We start from the raw sequence: 21,951 nt of genomic DNA on the forward strand, positions 1-21,951 counted from the left end.
ATTTTACTGTGGTAATAAGAATATCCTTGTACTTGGGATATATGGAGTACCGAGGGGGAAGGGATCAAACTCCCAAACTATTCAGAAAATATATATAAATATATGGAGAAAGACAAAACGTCAAAATGTCAAGTTATTTTGTGGGTGAAGTTTATACAGGAGCTTTTTTCTGTATTACTTAGAACTTTCCCAATTAAAATTATTCTAAAATAAAAACTTTAACTCTACAGAGCCAGACAGCCAGGTTTTAAATCCTCCCCTACTCACAATGAGTGTGGGCAAGTTCCTAAACCTCTGCATCTAGATCCCCTCAGCGTTGTTAAAAGCTTAGAACAGTACCCAGCCATGAGAAAGTGTTAATTTCAAATAGATTCTAATTTTCAATTGATCAGAAAACATGTGAAAAATTATTCTGAAATTAAGAATATTTTTTTCTTTTCCATGAAGCCAGGCGTAAGGCCAGGAATGATAATTGTTAAAAGCTGACAAAATGTCCTTGATTCCCATACCTGTTGAAATTATAAACCCAACTTCTGAGTTTACTGTTTAGCCATGTTTATAAACCCTCCTAAGGTCATCAATAACGGGTACCCAAGCGACTTGGAAGAAAAGTTACCACTTCGAGTTTTGTGTATTCACCTGAATAGTCAGGGAACTTTCACCTATTTTATTTAGGTTTTCATTTATTCAAATTCCAACCAGAAGCTAAATACAATTGGAAACTGGTAAGCACTAAGTTTTACTCCAAAGGAGTAGGATCGTTCAGATTTACTCCGATAAAAGTATGCAACCCTTAAGCAAAGCTTTTCTTCATTTAAAAGAAAAATAAAACCAAAAAACAAAACTATACAGTAGTCTTTCCTTATGTTCATTGCACAAAATGAGTTCTCCTTTTAGAACTTTGACACTCAATGGTGTTTTTGTATGTTTTCACAATTTAAGATCCCAACTTTAGTAACTTTTCTACTTCAAAAAACCCTAAGTTTTCCTTTAGGGTGGTGTAAAAACCAGTATTTCTGCACAATTCACTGGAATTTTTTCCTTTATAATAAAAATCTCTTTTTAAAACCAAAAAACAAAACAAAAACCAAAAGGAAAGTCCTCTACCTATTATGGTTTCTGCAGCTATGAATGTATCTCTCAGTTTTATAGCTGCTTAGCTACTTCAGACTCCAGATCTGCTTTAATGTGTATAACTGTATCCACACTCAGCAGAATGCTCTTTCATAACAGCAACTTGGGGAAAGAGATCTGGAAACAAAATACATATATTTATGAGTACCAGGAAACAAACATGGCCCAGTAATAATGAGGCAAGAATGCCTACAATGAGATGCTTTTTTCATTTAAGATTTCTTTCCCATGGTTGTATTTTCTTTTTTCTTTTTTTGTTTTTAAACAACCACTTCTGGTCATTAGAATGAATCTGACAGTGCTCTGGAACAATGTGATTATAGCAAAGCTGTAAGTTTTTAAAATGTTATTTATACCTGTTACATTCACTTCTCACCCTCCAAATACTGATGACAGATGTCAAAGAGGCAAAAACCAGCACAAATGGAAAGACTATCAAAAATGAGTATCACCTTGTGCTTTCAGATACATTTAAGCATTTCAGTGTACAATAGTCCTTTCATTTCACATTTTTAGTAAGATGTTGATGCAGTGCAGCAAATATGCAAAGCATCTTCTTTCACACAGTCTGTGCAGAAGACATCTAATTTAAGTTCTGAGATACAAATGATAAAAAAAAAAAAATCCAGGATGAACAAGTTTCAAAATGCATAGTGTTCTGTGCATGAGTCCATTTTCTTTAAACTCTGAAAGAATAAAGTGGTAAGAAAAAAAGAAAAAAAACTGCTGCTGCACTCTCTGATCTTCTCCATTTTGCTGGTCAGCACTCTATTCTGGCATATAAGGATGGAGGTGATCCTCTATGGTGCCAACTGCCCAGTGGGTAAGCTGCTCCTGTGGCAGGTAGAGGCAGATGCTGCATAACTTGAAGATTGTAGCTTTGTTTTTTGGAGTCTGGAAGGGGAAAAATTTTTTTAATATTCTTAATAAAGACTTTAACATAAATGACCGATTATCACATGAAGTCCATCTCCCACAATTTATTAAGCACTTATGGACCACAGTAACAAAGCATATAGAGTAAGGGAAGAAATTATGGTTCCCATCCATAGGGACCTTAGCCTAGTTAGGACAGAACCTTGCCATACAAAATATAGAGAAAACAGAGTAAACATGATTATAAACTAAATGTTTACAGAGTTTATGCAGAATAAAAAATTGAAAGTTAGGAAAGTCAAACACAGACTACTTGCTAAAAGAAATTAGGGTTAAAGGCATTTCATGGAGACAGATTTGAATAGAGGTTTGCAATCACATCTGTATACAGAAAGACAGCAGATGTGGTGAGAGTAGACGGTAGAGAGATTAGAAATAGGTAAAAAAGATTTAAGCGTATCCTGGGGGAAAGGACTAGAAGGCCAAAGTATTAAATCAAACTCTTAAGTATTTTTTAAAAAGCAGTTACTATTTTAACATCTAACATCTGATAAACAAGTGCTAGGTGCTTTCACAAATAACCACTGCTAGTAAGTGGAAGACGAAATCTGAACCCAGAACTGCCTTCAAAGTTTTGCATCTTTTCACTATAGCACCTCTTAAAAAAAAAAAGGCGAAAGACTGCCTTTGCCAATGTCTGAAGCAGACTAGCTACCTATGACTATTCAGACTCTAGGCATGTGCCTCTATACCACTGCGCATTCAAAATTCTTTTTTGCTCTAGCCCTTATCATATATATTATATTAGGATATAAAGGGCAGAAGATCTCTGCTAGATGACTTTTATCAAATTTCTTAATTTCTTGATTTCCTTAGCTATAAAGTGGGAGTAGTAAGATCTACACCTCAGAAGACTGTCGTGAGGATTAAATGAGCTCATACACGTAAAGCTCTTAGTATAGAGTCTGGTACATAATACAGTTGACCCTTGAACAACATGGGTTTGGGCTGCTCAGGTCCACTTATACGCAAATTTTTTCCAATAAATATATTGGAAAAATTTTGGAGATTTGTGATAATTTGAAAAAATAGACAAACCATGTAGTCTAGAAATACCAAAAAAAGTTAAGTGTGTCATGAATGCATGAAATATATGTACAGATGACCCTTGAACAACACGGGGGTTGGGGCACCGACCCTACCTGCGGTTAAAAATCTGCATATAGTTTAGTCTTCCCTCCATATACACGGTTCCAGATCAGCAGATTCAACCAACCACAAATTCAACCAACTGCGGATCGTGCAATACTGTAGTATGTATTTATTGAAAAAATTTCGTGTATTAAGTGGACCAGCACAGCTCTAACCTGTGTCATTCAAGGGTCAACTGCAGACCCTAGTCTATCCTTACATAGGCATAAGGTGAGTGACATTTAATATATAATTAATGTGTTAGTTTTCTACCTGTTTTATTGCTTTGCTTTCAAAGGATTACATTACCATACAGTATGCCTCTCTCACAACTGGAGAAATGACATAGCCTGTCATCACAGGTAAGTGGCTTTTAAAAAAATGTTACAATGTTTCTAATACTGTATTATGAATATGACTATAATACTGTATGCCATAAATCTTTCGTAACAATTCATTCATTAGCATTCGTTAGTGGACAGCTAGGCTACCAAGAAGCAATCGTATCGATTTCACTAGGCTGCCATAAAGCAACCATACTGCACTTCATTAGTATGGTTGCTTTATGGCAGCCTAGTGTAATTTTTCACATTATCCTTTTTGATGTCTAATGTTACTAATATAATTAGTAGACGTTACTAATATAACACCTAGTGTTTTGTATCATATAAAAGAATATTGTAGTTACTGACAATTCATCTTGTAAATAAAATTCATAAACTTAGGTATCAATAAATACAGTACAGTACTGTAAGTGTATTTTCTCTTATGATTTTCTTAACATCTTCTGTTCAGCTTTATTGTAAGAATACAATAATATAACACACAGAACATACAAAATATGTGTTAATTGACCATTTACATTATTAGTAAGGCTTCCAGTCAACAGGAGACTAGTTAAGTTTATGAGGAGTCAAAAGTCATATGCAAACTGTACAGGGGTTGGCACCCTTAACCCCCGAATTGTTCAAGCATCAACTGTATACTATAGGTGGTGGCCACCACTATTATATCAATTCCCTCATGAACTAGTGGAGGTTGATTCTTCCATATAATGCAAATACAGCAACACATCTCCAGCTTATGAAGATCGAGAACAGAGCCTGAGTGGAAGAAGGGGACTAAGAGCGCTGAAGAACAAATTCATCTACAACTAGGGGGCACCAGTGATCCCAGTCTGCCCAGGACTGACTGAGGGGTTTCCAGGACTTGGGACTTTCCAGTATTAAAACCAGGACATTCCAGACAAACTGAGACTACTGGTCACACCCTACCTACAACCCAAATTTAGCTTATGAGCTTATAATTTTCTTTTCATTAAAAGGATTCAAGCTGTTTGCTTCATAAAACATTAAGAACATCTGACCTCGATGCATAAAAAGAGATGATTCGTTAACTTATTTAGCCAAGAAACTCCTTCAATTCACTAGTCATTTCTATACAGTATTACTGATCTCATATATATTCACGTGAAAATGAAGTTGCTACACTAATGTATGTTATTATTAAATCTTCTATGACTAAAAATCTCTGTTGTGGATTCCACAATATAAGTCAATACCCTGCTATACAGTATTTTCTCAACAAGTAACTCAAATGAAAGTACACTTACAGGCAATTAAAAAGGGAAAAAAAGTCAACTAAAAAGTATTCACCAAAGGAGAGCTGAGGTAAAGAAGAAACTGAGAACAAACAAAAAAAAAGGTCAAAACCAAAAACACCCCACCTAAATTGTATGGTTCTTCTATCAGTTTTACCAGATGCTTCCAGTGAAATTAATCTTCTTCTTAATTCCCAGTTTTTTTATTTGTACCTACACCATAATTACTTAACTTTTTACAAGATGGAAAATGTACAATCTTCCCAAGTAGTCTATCAGCTCCTTGAAGGTAGCAGTATGATTCCCATTTGTATTTTTCTAGTACCTTGCATAGACTCGGCTCTTAAATAAAAACAAAAATGTTCTACAATGCAATTAATAGTGTACTTTTAAAATAAGTCTTAAATCCCCTTCTCAGTGAGGCCTTCTCTGGTGACACCATCTAAGAATTCACACCCAACAGTTTATGTAATTCCCCCTTTTCTCTTAGCACTTATCACTATCTAACTATATATTTTACTTATCTACTTCTAGGTCTCCCACAATGGAATGTCAACCCAAAAGGAATTTCTAACTTATTCATTGCCGTACAGTGCCTGGCACTTAGCGCTCATTTGTTGAATGAATGTTAAATAAATTAAAATGATGCCATTTTTAAAGGTTAATAACAAAGTATCTATTATCTACTATAAATTCTAAGTAATGATATTTAGGCTTAGATTGGTAAGAATAAACAACATTTTACAGAATAAAAATCAATTTGGAATACTTGGATTGCTACTTAAATTGGAAGTACTTACTTAAAACACATGTGGACCTTTTAAAAACAGATGTGCCTCATCCTTTCAGATATTTATTTAAAAGGTCTAGGCCAGTGCTTCTCAAAACATAATGTGTTATCAATCACTTGAGGATTTTATTCAAAGTAAAGATTCTGATTATTGCACACTGGAATCATGACTTTTAAAAGCTCCCCAGGGCTTCCCTGGTGGCGCAGTGGTTGAGAATCTGCCTGCCAATGCAGGGGACACGGGTTCGAGCCCTGGTCTGGGAAGATCCCACGTGCCGCGGAGCAACTGGGCCCGTGAGCCACAACTACTGAGCCTGCGCGTCTGGAGCCTGTGCTCCGCAACGAGAGGCCGCGATAGTGAGAGGCCCGCGCACCGTGATGAAGAGAAAGCCCTCGCACAGAAACGAAGACCCAACACAGCAAAAATAAATAAATAAATAAATAAATAAATTTATTAAAAAAAAAAAAAGCTCCCCAGGTAGTTCTAATATGCAGCAAAGTTTGGGAACCATTGTTCTAGGTTAAGGTCAGGACGTCTGTTTCTTGGTTTTTAAGTAACTTCAAAATTAATGCCATGTTGAAGGAGCAAAACAGAATTAAGTAACATATAGAAAACAGTTTGCTAACCAATAAGCTTTTAAAATGAGCCCTTATGTGGTTTTTTAAAAAAAAAAAGGAAAAGTAAAAAACAGCTTACCTGCAAGTGCTGTCTGTCAATGAAGAGAAACACTGACTGGTTAGGATTGTTGACAACAATTCCAGTCTTGTCCTTTCGGCTCAGTACGTGCAGAAACTGTTTTTCATAGTCACCGTGATGAAACTCAAATTTGGCCTAATTAAGAAAGATAAACGTTTATGTGTAACCACAAACATGTTATACGACCTGAAACAGCACCTGCACTCGTGCATAGAGTTGTGCTGTTCAGTATGGTAACCAATAGAGGCTACTGAAATTTATATTAATTAAATGCAATTTAAAATTCAGTTCTTTAGTACTAGCCACATATCAATATGATCAATAGTCACATGTGGCTTGTGGCCTCCATTCTAAATAGTCTCTTGAGATACAGAAGATTTCCTTCATCACAGAAAGTTCTATTGGATAGCACTTCATAATTTGACCTTCAAGAAAAACTACACCAAACTGACTAAATCCTAATACTCAATGATTTCAAGCCAAATATCATAAAATCAGATTTTCAAACCCACTCAGCTCAAGACTCCTTAGTATTTTAAGCCCAATGACACATCCCTCCTTCCTATTATAACATATAAGGAACACTGTAGATGGTTCTTGGAAAGAAATCTATTTATATTCCAATCCCAGCTGCACATCTCACTACTTATACGGCCTGTGCAAATCCCTTAACTTTTTTAGACTTAAAACAGGGCTCTAACCCATCAGTTAAGAGGAGTAAACGAAATGTAAAGCCCACACCTGAAATATGCTTCCAATCCTCACAAGGATGAGCACCTGAGGATACAGGAACCCCTCAAATTTTTAAAAAACGTTTTTACATGTATTTTTTCAGATGATTAAAAATTTTTTTTTTATGTTATGAAGAACAGTTATCAAGTCAGTCATAATATTCTTTTAATCTTTTAATATGAGGAAGATTAACACCATCCTCCCACAAAATGTCTGTGAAGAGGCCAAATGCTAGGTGAAAACACCAGGCTAATGGGGAATTCAAGAAACCTGGAAACCTTAATCTGATAATTAGATAGTGAACTGTAAAAATGATTATTAGTCCATTCAGTTCAAACAATCTTTATTCTATTATGTCAAAGACAGCAGAAAATACTAACATGGAAAAACATCAGTTCCTGCTATCTAGGATTTTACTACCCAGTAGTTTTTCTCATAAACCATAACGCAAAAGATGATATGGTATCCCCTATATACTATTGCATGTAAAATATAATACTGAATTGTACCTCTGCACAATTCAAATATTTATTGAACTCAGAATACAAAAAGCATGTTACGAGATACTGAAAAAGATGAATAAGACTATCTCAACCTTAAGGGACTCACATACTGCTGAAGAGGAAAAGCACGTACAAATATAAAACCTAACATGCTTCAAATCTTTCCCACAATAAGATGTGGTTATTTGTAAAAAACCTAAAATGGGTTCTTACTGTTAAAGTGCTATGGGAAGAAAGAAGAAATAATTAACAGAGTAGACAATGAGTGCAATATTAGGAGGTGATTTTGGATTGGGCCTTGAAAGATGACAGTAATTTTCCTTGGGGAAAATAGTAATGGTAAGTAATTTGGAAAATGCCGTTCTAGGAAACAGAACCTACACAAACACAAGTGTCAAAATCAAGACACTGCTCAAGAAAGCCTCAAGTGTTTCAATATGGCAAATATCAGGATGCATGGAAGAGGCCAGTAGAGTATCACACTGAAAAGAGATTTGAGTGAGACTGGAAAAGGCCTTGCCTGTATTTCTATGGCACTTCAATTCTATCCTATTTGAATATCCAAAGATTTGGGAAGAAATGGTCCACACTTTTGGTCCATTTGTGGTCCAAATGGTCCACAAAAGAAAACTCTCATAGGTACCATGTAAGAAATAATTCCCGGAAGAAAAGTAATGAATGTTTTAATAGTGTGATGAAGAGCTAACCTAAAGCAACAGCATGAGGGATGAAGAGGAAAGAAGAGATCTACTTTACTAGTACTTCTCTGTACTTCACAGCACTATGAATACAGTAGAACTGGATATTTTAAAACAATCTTTACTCTGGTTCCTATTAAATCTCACGACTGAAGTATTCAGATTTTAAACTGCTTCGAGTCAAAAAAAAAAAATGTGTGAGTTAAAGTTTACTTTTCCTTTTCTCATCTATCTTGAGAGAAAAAACTATGTTATTTTTATTTAAAGCTTCTCATTCAGGATATTTATGTATATTAAATTACTTCAGAGAAGTGTATTTGTTTTTACATTGTTACCTTATTTACTGCAGTAGAATTCTAAAATTATAAAGCTATTACCTATATCCTACTGCTTATATTCAGTCCGTAAGTTAAGGTTTTATCATTCGGGGAGCTTTCCACAGTACAGGGTAGCGAATTAAGAGCGTAAGCTTTATAGTCAGTCTAGACTTAACGTCTTGACTGCCACTTAACTGCATGACCTTGCATTATTTACCTTATCTCTGACTCACGTTTCTTTGCAAAAGGAGGTCCCTATCTACCTAGTTTATTGTAAGGACTAAGATTCAATGTATATATTTAAGAGACAGCCTAGCACAGTCAACACTCAATATAACAGCCATGATTTTAAAGAAAAGTTACTTGAGACAAGACTATTTTCATACAATGATTTTTTTAAAAAGGTCTCAGAGGAGACCTTTTTAAAAGACCTTTATATCTGAAATTCAAAAATATACTGTGATAAATGGACCTAAATTTTTCCGATGGGAAATTCTGAACTAAAAAAAGAAAAAAAAAAATCCTAGTAGTGCTTCTGGAGAGCAGTTACGGTTCAGGTGTAAGACATGCCCTGATAGCAATGTAAACATGCCTTTTCCATTCCCGTCTTCCTGCCTTTTATATTCAACTTAAATTCTCCAGTACATTCATGTTAGTCAGATGTCATCTATTAAAAGACACAAATATATGATACGTTCACCTCTATTTAGCCTATGCATTATCTTTACAACTACCGTCAAATGAATCTTAGAAAAAGGAATCTTAGAAAAAGGGGACAGGAGGAGTATACCAATTTGCCTATCACACCCGAAAGCACTACAAAGATACTTCATAGTAATGGATAAATGCAAAATTTTTTCAATGACAATTTTCATATTCCTAAGCAATTAGCTTAAAATAAGCCTTCTAATATTTAGCTTAGTATATAAAGTTGAGTCTTTAAATAAATGTAATTATTTCTTTGTTTTTCTGATTGTTAAATAAGTATGCTCATATAGAAATTTACTGAAACACATACATATATTTAAGTAAAAAAGGAAAAGTTAGCTATATCTGACCTAAAACTAACCATAATTAACAATTTGGTGGATCTTGTTATACTTCCTTCCATTCATATATATATATATATATATATATATATATATATATATATATACTATAAATAAAATTAAAATCATCAACACCCAAGTAAATGCCCTGAAATAAAGCACTAGAAATTGTCAAGCACATCAAATGACAAGTCAAAACATAGCAAGCTGTCAAGGAAAGTTAATTAAGAACCACTATTACATTTACTTTTCTCCTATAAAGTTTTATATGCAAATCAACTCCTAGAAAAGGGTTTCTTAATTCATTTCTTAGATTCCTTTGACAACCAGGGTTAAGTATAAAGTATTTTAGAGTGTGTGGTGCAGGGGAAGAGATTTTCTGAAGTTCATCTATGGGCTCCTCTATAAATAAACAAATGTCTACCTTAAAAGATTTTCTCTGACCATAATTTCAAGGACACAGTGGATAGTTAGAACCACCTCATTCTCAAGAGATTCTATAATCCAAACGCTTTCTATTCTTGCATTACAACAGTCAAAAGGCGAGGAGGGACTCATGAAGTAAAACTTATTAGAGAGCGTATTCCCAAAGAATTTCTTAAATTGGACCCTATTCTGAGTTTTCAACTTGTTTACATGTTCACCACACTTATTTTAGAATAAAATACCTGAACAGGCCTAAAAGGCTCATCAGATTCTTTCCACCGAGAGAACAGGAGACAGACAATTTTTTCAATATCATTCCGAGGCCAAAGAATGAAATCCATCTCCTGAGTACAGCCAATTACATCCTATAAAATGCCAAAAAAAAAAAAAAAAATTACTTTCAAAGAAACAAAGCCGTAACAACCAATGTCACAACTTACAGGGTTGGACTACAGAAACATTTTACAAGTGCAAAAGGTCCACTATACAGCTGACCCCTGAACAGCTTGGGCATGAAGGGCACTGACCAGAGTCGAAATTTCAGCATACAACTTTATAGCCAGCCCCCCATACATCTACAGTCCTGCATCTGTGAATTCAACCAACTGTGGATTGAGTAGTATTGTATATGTATTTATTGAAAAAATCTGCTTATAAGTGGATCCTGGCAGTCGGTGCAAATCTGTGTTGTTCAAGGGTCAACCACGTATCATTTTATGTCTTTTAAGAAGTCTGTATACAATCTGAACAGCTCATGACCTAATTCTAATTTTTATCTTATAGAGTCCACATATAATCACTCAATCCAATGTTTTTCACATTAAGATCTTAACTCAGTGCACGGTGAAAACTCCAACTGAAGCTCTAATTTTTTGTCTTTTCTTTTTTTTTAAGTCCTTGTACCATTATTTCCACTCTTCAAAATCAGAACTTCTAATATGAATCACTACCTTCTAATCACAGGTGAAATGCTATTTTTGTTGTATGCTGATTATCGAGGCCAACTAACCTCTTCCAGACCAGTATATGGTTATCTCCAGCCTCCCCAACAAGCCCACTAATCCTGGGGACCTCTTGTTCAAGTTTGCCCAGACTAACTTTCTTTCAATGAGCTGCAGAAGTTTAGCAAAATTCCTTACTTATAAGGGGCATGATGTTCTCCCCCGAAAAAGGAAATCCCAATGAACAGTAATATAAACCACGAATCACAGCAACAATTACCAACATAATAACACATAAGTTATCCATGCTTTATTTAAATTCCACTTTTAAAGAGATTTATGACCACAGTTAACTACCCATTCTTAGGAGGAAGAAAAACCCAAGTTTAACTCACAAAAGCCTACCAAAACCAAGACAAAAACAGAATTTACCCTTCTCATAGACTGGTATCGAGGAGCATGGAGCTGTACCACATCCTTCTGTAAAAGCTCTATGGAACTTTCCAAGGAATAGCTGGAATCTCGCACACCTTTCAGGATATTTTCTTCATAATTATTTGTCATGACTGGTATAACCTCAGACACTTCAAAGAGTGCTGATTTTTTCTTCTAAAAGAAAAGAAAAGGTGTATTAACCCACAGGTAGCACACTGTCTTAACACCCAGAGTTCATATTACAATGTCATGTACCTTTATTCTAACTCAGCAAAATTCTTAACTGATGTAATTTTTGTACAGAAAACACAGATTTTCAAATAGGTGGATCCTTCTGTTCTTCCCCCAGCCCCCTTACTCCTCTACCACACACAAACAGGCTGTTATCAGAATGTTTAACTGCATGTTTTATAGCATTATGGTAACCACAGCAAGTACTTATTTTAGACAATATTTCTTAAATGCTGTGAGAAACAAACACCAGATACACCTAAGGTTAAAAAAACAAAACAGTGATTTAATCTTGATGTAAATTCACTTAACTGGTCCTACATACAGCCAAATTAAAATCTCAGCAGTTTAAAATCAAAGATCTTCCGACAAATTAACTGCTTCACTCCTTAAAAGGGTCAATTTCCATTACTCCTTCTGGATATTACGTAACTACAAGCATCAACATTCAAGAGGAGGGAAAAAAAATGTCTACTAAATCTTCAAACGTAGTTAAGATCAAGGGCTCATCATCAATTTAGGTTATAAAACTTATCAACTGCTCAGACAACTGCCTGGATACTGTCCACTCAAAGAATGAAAGCAGGTTTTCATAGGTGTTAGAAGAGCTAGATGGTATAATCTGGGGCATCTCACACGTTAAATTCAAAGATCTAGTCTCACTACTTATATCTTGTATTTATTTCTAGTGAACCTACATTATAATGGCTTCAACTAAAATCTCATCTTATCAATTCTGCAATTAACAAAAAAAGGAAAAAAAAAGTAAATCTGTGATATCATTTCAAAACAAACCACTTTTGAAACCACTTTAAAATGCTATACTCTAGCAGCTAAAAGCATTCTTAAATATTGAATACTAGTATCTTTAATAGTGGGGTAAAAACGTGGGAAACTTTCAAATATTAAAGAGCTGCCATGCTAAGATGATGTTTCTCATGTGAAATTAGCTCATAATTTAAGCACAAAATCAAAGTAGTATTTCCTTAATATTCATAACCTGACCTCATGTCAAAGAGAGATCGATTATCTAAGAAACTGTCAATTATTTTAAGTTGCAAAAAAATACTGCTTTTATCATGTTCTCCTTGACTACTCACAACTCATTATTTGCTATTTAACTGTGGAATTAATTCTGATTAAGACCAAAAAAATTTAAACTTGGTCATTTTGAATTTTAATCAACTGCACTTCTAAACACAAATCAAACCTTTACAGTAATCAATTGCTCCTAAGAATTAAAGTGCATTCTATTTCATTAAATGTACCATGAGAAAAGGTAACAGAGTTGATGAACCCGATCGCTTTCAGCATATAAACATTTTGATTCTAATTTATTACTTTCAAACATTCTGTATACTTTAAACAATCTTTAAATTCAGTTATCAAAGTTCTCTATGTAACTCCACATAAATGAAATTCATTGTAAAACATAAATGAGTTTTACAATGCTACCCACCCCATGTTAACTAAAAGTGGATCCTAAGAAGCTTTAGAATTAAGTAATACCAAACCAACCAGCACTCAAGCCTTCCATTCATAGTTATACTGCAACTCCTTTGATTGAGATAATTACCCACAAGGGTCAAAGTTAAAGCACACAAATGTAAACTTTTGTCAGCCACTCTTTAACCTAATATACACTTACAAAAATCACTTGTGCTAATTCACATTAAGAACTTTAAATTACCTTCTCCTTGAATACAAAGGCAATATACATCTTGAAGTCAAACTGGTCAGCTAGAGATTCTTTTTTCTTTCTAAGCTGAGCACGTAGTCTGTTCAGAGCTTGTTTCTTCCGGGAGTTTGGGTCCCCCATTTTGAAATACAGGTGGTACTAAAGCCTTTGGAAATTGTCACTAAACTATGGGCACTTTTTCTTAAGACTCAAGTACAACAGAAACAAGTCATTTTTTTCCTGCTAATATGATTGAATAGCTAAAATCACGACTGTAACCCAAAAACTGCACCTTCTGGCAATATTAGCAGACTGTCATATTACAGGGTCAAGAAACAAAAGCTGCTGTCCAGTCATGTTTGGACAATAACGTTTGGGGTCAGATGGGAAAAAGGAAGGGAAGGAAGGAACGAAAGAGGAGAAAATACTTGAACTAACTTTTTGGAAAACACATTTGGCTTAACTGCCAAAATAAAGGTGGGGGAACGGAAAAACCTATTAATAGGATTTAGGTGTGCAATAAAACACAGCTGACATCAGTCCAATCCTTAAAATCCATCCGGATTTTTTTCCCTCTTTTCAGAGAAGGGATAATGAAAAGGAATGGGGAGGGGGACTGTGATCCTTGCTTTCTGAATGTCAAAACAAAAAAAAAGGAAAGGAAAGGAAAAAACAAAGCCACCAAAATAACCCCCCCAAAACAGGGTAGGTGAATGAAACTGAAATACCCAATTGGATTTTACCCAGCCAGATCCATGGCTGTAGTACCTAATTAATTCTTAGTTATTTCAGATTTCACTATTGCTATGTATTGTCAGTGCGTGTTATTGATTACACTTGGTGGTGAGCAAAGAGAAAAGTGCAAAATCGGTAGAGAAGGAAGGGGAGAGGTACAGGGTTTCCCTGCAATCAACTACAGTGTATACCGGGGGCGGGCAGCTGTTGCCCAAAGGAGCCATAAGAAAAAACAGCGGAGTCATTACCAACTTCCCCATCACCCACATTTTCACCCTCAGGCGGCTGCTAATGCTGCTGCCAAGGAGAATCATGATGGCACAGGGAAAGGGGGTACAGAATACGATACAGTAATGACTCCGGCTCTGTGGTTAGACCTGATTAATGCCCGGGATCCCAACACCCCCAGTCCTGCAATGAGTCCTACATTCCCCAAGGGAGCCTTCCCTATGAATCTGCCCCTGTGCAAGACCGTGGGGAGTGCGACTTATCTTCCTGTGAGCATTGCTGAGGCAAAGGTGGCGGGCTCTTCTCCCAAATCCCAGGCAGTGCCCGGGGACCACCGGCCTTCCACCCCCCAGGTCCCACCCCCACCCTTTGCCTTCAGCGGCAGCGACTCACTCGCACCACGGGAGACACTGGATCACTCGGGTTTTCACTCATTTCATCGTGGAAACAATCCCCGCCCGGGTAGAGGAGGCGGGAGAGGGTAAATGGAAATGATCAGTGAGAAGAAAAGAAAATAGTTGTGTTAATATTAATTACTTTTTAAAGTATGCCCACCCCACCCCCTCCAAGAAAAAAAAATTAAGTTCCCCGATTCCGCTCTCACGTTGAACAGACCATGTTTCCCGAGCTTGAATTGCTTAGGGCGGGGTCGTTAGTTGGTTTCCCAAAGGGGTAGAGGGTGGACTCGAGGCAGCTGGGGCGGGGGTGGGTAATGGGGAAGTCCCCTCCCTGTCCCCGCGGAGACCGGGACTCACTGACCGACTCTCGGGCGGGGTTCGGGCCCTCTAGCCGCAGCCCGCGGGCGGAGCGGTGGCGGCGGCGGAAGAGGAGGCGGCGGCGGGGGCGCTGCTCGCAGCACGGGCAGGAGCCATGTCAAGAGAAAACCACCAGCCAACTGAGCCCCTCCATCCCCGCTGCAGTGCGCACTGTGACCGGGCCGCCCGCGCTGCTGCCGCCGCTCAGCCCCCACCTGGGACCCATAGTCTGGCTCGGCGCCCCGGGCGGCGGCGGACTGGAAGGACGCGGGTACGGCGGCGACGGCGAGAGAAAGATAGGAGGAGAAACGAGGAGGAAGAGGGGGGTCGGATTTGTACTGGCGGCGGAGGGGGAAGGGAGGAAGGGGAGGGGAGCCCTGCGCTAAGGGGGGGGGGGTCTGTCAGCGAAGTAAACCCCCCAAAATAAAGTTATTTCAGTTCAAGCATCTGCTCTGGAGTCTTTCTTCTCCGCACGGGTCGAGTTCCGGCTCTCGGAAAGAAGGTCGAGGAGACCAGGAGAGGGGAGATGCTGAAGCGGAGGGTGGGCTTCCGCGGTGGCACAGGTCGGTTCCCCCCCACCGGTGGCTGCGGAAGCGGCGGCAGCGACTCCGGCGCCTCCCGGGTCCGGGGCAGAGTCGCGTTTGAGAAGAGAAGCGAGAACAAACAACTTAAAATGGCAGCGACGGCCGCTGCGTCACCGACACCGCCCCGAACTCTCTGCGGCTGCGCACCCCGCGGGCCGCCACCATCTGCGCAGAAGCGAAGAGGGAGAAAAAACTGGAAGGGGGGAAGGTTTACATGGTTGTCAAAGGAGGAAGGAAAGAAGAGCTGGAGCAGAGGGTGTGAGCAGGCTTTTAAAAGGGTGACTCTTTGAGCTTAAGCTTCTCAGTTAACATTCCCGCCTCAAAGGGAAGTTTGAGAATAGACACTCCCCTCTTGTACAGTATGGAGTTTCCATAGGGCGTGGAAAGGGCCGACCCATTCTCCCTCCGCCCCCTCTGTCGGGAGGTCCCGGGCTCCAGCGTTGGCCCCTCGCCCCTCCCCCTCTGTCGTCATAAAGCCACGCCCTTATGCCCTCCCAGACGAAGCAGCAGGATGGATTCGCTCTTCGTTGGTTTCGTCCGGCTCTTAGACTCCGCCGGGTCGCGGGACGGGGCGGAGCCGGTGGGCAGAGAGTAAGCGAAGGTGAAGGAGGTGGAGTGAGAGAGGAAAAGAGAAGTGTGTGTCGGAAGAGGAGGCGAAGACTCTCATTTCAGTTCGTTGTGGTTTTATTTCTAAACCACTGATTGGTAGTCCTTCTGGTCTGCCCCGCGGTATCTTGCAGCTGAGAATTCATTTGCAATACCTGGAATTTAAACAGCGTGCAGCAGAAAGTGGCTCACGTTGGTCGCACATGGCTCTCTGTCCCCACCTCGCCACGTGCGCAGGGAGGGAGGGCGGCTCTCAAGCTCCGAAGAAGGTGAGAGACGCCGTTGGAGCGTTGCTGCTGTGGCTTAGCAGAAAAACTGCCAAACCTGCCCCTTGGATGATTTCAACCCTACTTTGAGAACACAATTTCTTTTTTTTTTTTTTTGAGTTTTTGAATTTTATTTTTTTATACAGCAGGTTCTTATTAGTCATCAATTTTCTACATATCAGCGTATACATGTCAATCCCAATCGACCAATTCATCACACCCACCCCCCCCCCCCCCGGCTTTCCCCCCTTGCTCTCCATACGTTTGGAGAACACAATTTCTATGGCGATCCGTCAATCAGGACCTTAGACCTAGGACCTGTCCCTTAGGTGGTTCTCTGTCTTCGTCAAAATATGAAGAGGGTTCTGTGGGACGGACCCACACATCCGAATCACAGGTCTTTGGCACCAAAAAGCAATGAGTCCCATTTTTTAGAGCTCCAGTGTGCCTATAAAAACTCAGTTATATAAATAAGTAATCAGCAAAGGCCAACACTCAACAAAAGCAAAGCATACGTAATCATTTATGAGCTACTCTCTGTGATGAAATTTTAGAACTCTATTGGGTCCCCAAATTACTGCTCTTCACTTGGTAAAATCAAAATAGATTAGCTGTAATGACATATTTTTCACCCATGAGTTAAAAGAATAATTGCGACCCACCCTTCAAAATAAATTGTTCACAACTAAAAGATGAGATTCCTGAGGTTTCCAAATTATTGCTAACCTTGAAAGATAAATCTAGCATTTTCCTAGTGCTTCCCTGATTGATTTTCACAATCACATAATAACTGTGCAGAAAACTCAAAGGGTAAAATGGAGGATTTCAGGTAGTTTAGGACATTGGTTTTTTTAAAAAGATATAAAAAAATAGTAATGGTTCATGTCTTCTTGATCTGGCCCTAATTTGTATCCAAGATCATCTCCTTGGAAGAGTTTTTTTTTTTTGAAGTAGCTTTATTAGAAATAAAATTCATACACCACAGAATTTACCTATTTAAAGTGTACAATTCAATGGATTTTAGTATATTCACAGAGTTGTGCAACCATAACCAGAATTTGAGAACATTTTCAACACCCAAACAAGAAACCCCATGCCCAGTAGCAGTCACTCCACTTCTGCCTCTTCCCAGCCCAACCACTAATCTATGTTCTGTCTCTATAGATTTTCCTTTTTTGGACATTTCATATAAATGGAATCATACAATGCATGGTCCTTTACTTAGCCTAATGTTTTCAAGGTTCATCTGTGTTGTAGCATGTTTCAGTACTTAACTCTTTTTTATTGCCGAATAACATTCCATTGAATGGCTATTCCATATTTTGTTGATCCATTCATCAGCTGATGGACTTTTAGGTTGTTTCTGCTTTTTGGCTATTAAGAATAATGCTGCTGGGACTTCCCTGTTGGCGCAGTGGTTAAGAATCCGCCTGCCAGTGCAGAGGACACGGGTTCGAGCCCTGGTCCGGGAAGATCCCACATGCCGTGGAGCAACTAAGCCCGTGTGCCACAACTACTTGAGCCTGCACTCTAGAGCCCACGAGCCTGAGCCCACGTGCCACAACTACTGCAGCCCGCGTGCCTAGAGCCCGTGCTCCGTAACAAGAGAAGCCACCGCAATGAGAAGCCCGCACACGGCAAAGAGTAGCCCCCGCTCACCGCAACTAGAGAAAGCCCGCGTGCAGCAAAGAAGACCCAACGCAGCCAAAACATACACACATACATACATACATACATACATACATACATAAATAAAAAGAATGCTGCTGCTATGAGCATTTGTGTAAATGTTTTTGCGTAGACTTCTGTTTTCAGTTCTCTTGGATGGAATTATGGGGCAAACGTTAACTCTATCTTTAACCATTTGAGAAACTGCCAGACTGTTTTTACAAAGTGTTGGCATCATTTTACATTTTAGTCAGCAGTGTATAAGGGCTCTAATTTCTCCACATCCTTGTTATTATCTGACTTTTTGATTATAGTCATCCTAGTGGGTGTGAAGTGGGTATCTGACATTGGTTTTGATTTGCCTTTCGTAATGATTAATGGTGTTGAACATCTTTTCATGTGCTTTTGGCTGTTCTATCTTCTTTGGAAAAAATTTCTGTTCAGAGATTTTGCCCGTTTTTTTGGAGTTGATTTACTTGTCTTTTTATTATTGAGATGCAGGAGTTCTTTATTCTAGATACAAGTCCCTTATCAGATATATGATTTGCCAATATTTGCTCCCATTCTATGGGTTGTGGGTTTTCCCTTTCTTGGTGGTGGTCTTTGCCACACAAAGTTTTAAATTTTGTTCAAGTTAATTTTATCTGTTTTTTCTTTTGTTACTTGTGCTTTTGGTGTCTTAGCTATGAAACCACTGAAAACTTTTTACACTGCTATAATAATCGTGAAAAAGCAGGATGGAGCAGATGTTGAGGTAAAAAATGAAGTTTTCAGTTTCAGCTACTATGAAATAGAACTGGAGACACCTGGTCACAAGCTGAACAAATCCTAAGACACTGTGTGCTGTGGGTCTGTGTCAGGTCTCAGTGACATGAGCCAAGGAATAGCAGCAATGTTCCCTGGAGGAAGAAAACACTTCTAGCTCAATTTTCTCTATAACTATAATTACAGCCAGTAAGCATACTAGCTGTTTCAGGAATTCTCAAATATTTTGTCTCCCTTCATTAATGCTGTTAAGTTTATCAGACATGGGCCTTGATTTTGGTCATATGTATGACTTACAGTTTAATAAGCATGATAAACATCTATACAGAACAAGTTTATGCTTAAGTCAATCCAGGCCTAGAGAACTAGTTCTGAAACTCTCCAGTTTGATCCTAAAAGCAGCAGCACCAGAGCCTGGTCTCCAGATTTCAACCTTACAGGTGTACCATCTAAGGTAACTGATAATATGGGGCAATAAAATTCCACAGTCCAAGAAGGTTTATTCACAGCACACACTCTGGTACACACAGCCCTCCCATCCACAGCAGTCACATGGTTACTAAACAAAAATGATATAAAGCGAGAAATTACATTTGTTTTCTGGGCCTTTTCTGGGATGTGGGGGGAGCATAAGGAGATAGTTAATTTCTCCTCTAGGCTTACCCTAATTTCATGTAGGCCCGAACTGTGGAGGTCAGTACTTATTTGCAGCCTGATAGTTGAATATTTACTGAAGGCCTAAAGCAAGTTACAGGCTTGGAAAATAAGATTTGGCCAGGTAACCAGCATTATCCTAAGTTTGGAACACAGTTAAGAACCAGAGGAATAAGCTGGGGAGTACTTACACCGCACTATGTTTTTTCTTTATTGTTTAACCTCTTCTTCTTTCCCCACTTCCTTTCTTTCTCTCTCCTAACTTTCCTTTTTTCCTTTCTACTTCTCATGCTTTATGCCTACAGGTATTATCCAAAAATATTACTTCATGCCCTCCTGTTTATACTTTGGGTTAAAGATGTACAGACTGCTGTCCAGAAGAATCTGCTGATACTATTTGAGAAGGAATTTTTTACCCATTATCTTTGTCTGTTTGTCTCAATTTGTAAAAGAAAAAGTAAATGCCATCAGAAACATTTTAATTTCGTTTTCCTTGAACCCTGGCTCCCACTGACTTTTGTTTCTTCACTATTAACTTCACTTCAAAGATCTTTCTTGATTCCCTGTCACTCCCCAAATTCCAAATGCTGTTACTAACTATTCCATTTAATGTATATAGGAAGGTTATAGCAGTCAATTGGAAAAATCTGGCTTCTAACACTTTTGTTAGAAATACATGATCACCATTAGAAATAAAGTATTATAAAGAGTTTGCTCCAATCCCACTACTGGGCATATACCCTGCCGTGAGAAAACCATAATTCAAAAGGACACATGTACCCCAATGTTCATAGCAGCACTATTTACAATAGCCAGGACATGGAAACAACCTAAATGTCCAACGATAGATGAATGGATAAAGAAGATGTGGTACATATATACAACGGAATATTACTCAGCCATAAAAAGGGACGAAACTGGGTCATTTGTAGAGATGTGGATGGACCTAGAGTCTGCCATACAGAGTAAAGTAAGCCAGAAAGAGAAGAACAAAGATCATATATTAACGCATATATGTGGAATCTAGAAAAATGGTACAGATGAACCTATTTGTAGGGCAGGAATAGAGACGTAGATGTAGAGAACGGACATGTGGACACAGAGGGAAGGGGAGGGTGGGACAAATTGGGAGATTAGGTTTGACATAAATACACTAACATGGGTAAAATAGATAGCTAGTGGGAACCTGCTGTATAGCACAGGGAGCTCAGCCTGGTGCTGTGTGATGACTTAGATGGGTGGGATGCAGGGGTGGGGTGGGAGGGAGGTCCAAGAGGGAGGGGATATAGGTATACGTATAGCTGATTCACTTCATTGTACAGCAGAAACTAACACAACATTGTAAAGCAATTTTACTCCAATAAAAAAAAAAGTTTGCTCCATTCATTCTACCCAATTCTTTTACAAAGAACTTAAAGCAAATTGAGCAGTTAACATATCAAGGAAAATTTAAATATTTGGGGAATTTTTTCCCTTCCTTCCCAGAACACATTTCACCCTTTATTCCACAAAGATTAAGGCATTGAAAAGCAAATGGGGAAGATAACATATATGTATAATAATTTCCTTCACAGGATAATTCCACCTATCTATATTCACACAAGTATACTCTAATTATTAAAGTACATAAATTCTTTGTCTAGTAATAAAATAAAATAATGTGTGTGTATAAAGTTCTATGTACAAATATATATATAAGCATATAGAGTACCAGTACACTTTTTCATTTGAACCTTGCATTAATTATTTCTTCATAACCAATTATGCCAAAACTTAGTGGTTTAAAACAACACATTTACTATCTCATAATTTCCATGGATCAGGATTCAGGAGTAGCTTAACTGGGTGATCTGGGCTCAGAGTCACTCATGAGGTTGCAGTCAAGATGTCGGCCAAGGCTGCAGACATCTGAAGGCTTGACTCACATGACTTCGCAGGAGGCCGCAGTTTCTTACCACATGGGCTTCTCCATAGGGCTTCTTGAGTGTCCTCAGAACATGGTGGTAGCTGGCCTCCTCCAGAGTGATCTCAGAGAGGGGGAGATGGAGGTGACAGTGTCTTTCATGACCTAGGCTTGGAAGCTACACTGCATCACTTCCACATTGGTCATACAAGTCAGCCCTTATTCAGTGTGAGAAGGAAATGCACGAGGGTGTGAACACCAAGAGATGGGGATCATCCAGGCTATCTTGGAGGCTGGCTATTATAAACATCATTTGCGTTGTGCACAAAACAGATAGTGGCCGCATAAGGGCACTTATCAAAGACCTCTAGTTCTATCACAGGCAAGACAGACTAGGTCAGAGGTCAGCAAACTTTTTCTTAAAGAGTAATAGTAAATATTTTTGACTTGAAGGCCACACAGTCTCTGTTGCAACTATTCAACTCAGCT

General features: G+C 38.5%; 1 protein-coding gene across 2 annotated transcripts; it reads right to left on the reverse strand.

Annotated features, from left to right (window-relative positions):
• Positions 1-137: 137 nt before the first annotated feature.
• On the reverse strand, positions 138-15,683 carry C7H6orf62 (chromosome 7 C6orf62 homolog). Of its 2 annotated transcripts, none has more exons than XM_061195769.1 (5): positions 14,655-15,683; positions 11,387-11,563; positions 10,256-10,378; positions 6,289-6,423; positions 138-2,028 (listed from the first exon to the last, which is right to left on the reverse strand). In XM_061195769.1, exons 1-5 carry the CDS (start codon positions 14,694-14,696, stop codon positions 1,903-1,905), a joined length of 603 nt encoding a protein of 200 aa, XP_061051752.1. In that variant the 5' UTR covers positions 14,697-15,683; the 3' UTR covers positions 138-1,902. The 2 variants fall into 2 exon arrangements, with proteins under 2 accessions (XP_061051752.1, XP_061051750.1); XM_061195767.1 differs by having other exon boundaries at positions 141-2,028; positions 13,311-15,683.
• Between the last annotated feature and the right edge of the window lie 6,268 nt (positions 15,684-21,951).

This window comes from Eubalaena glacialis, chromosome 7 (genome assembly GCF_028564815.1).
Source record: "Eubalaena glacialis isolate mEubGla1 chromosome 7, mEubGla1.1.hap2.+ XY, whole genome shotgun sequence".
In the NCBI taxonomy this organism is placed as follows: domain Eukaryota; kingdom Metazoa; phylum Chordata; class Mammalia; order Artiodactyla; family Balaenidae; genus Eubalaena; species Eubalaena glacialis.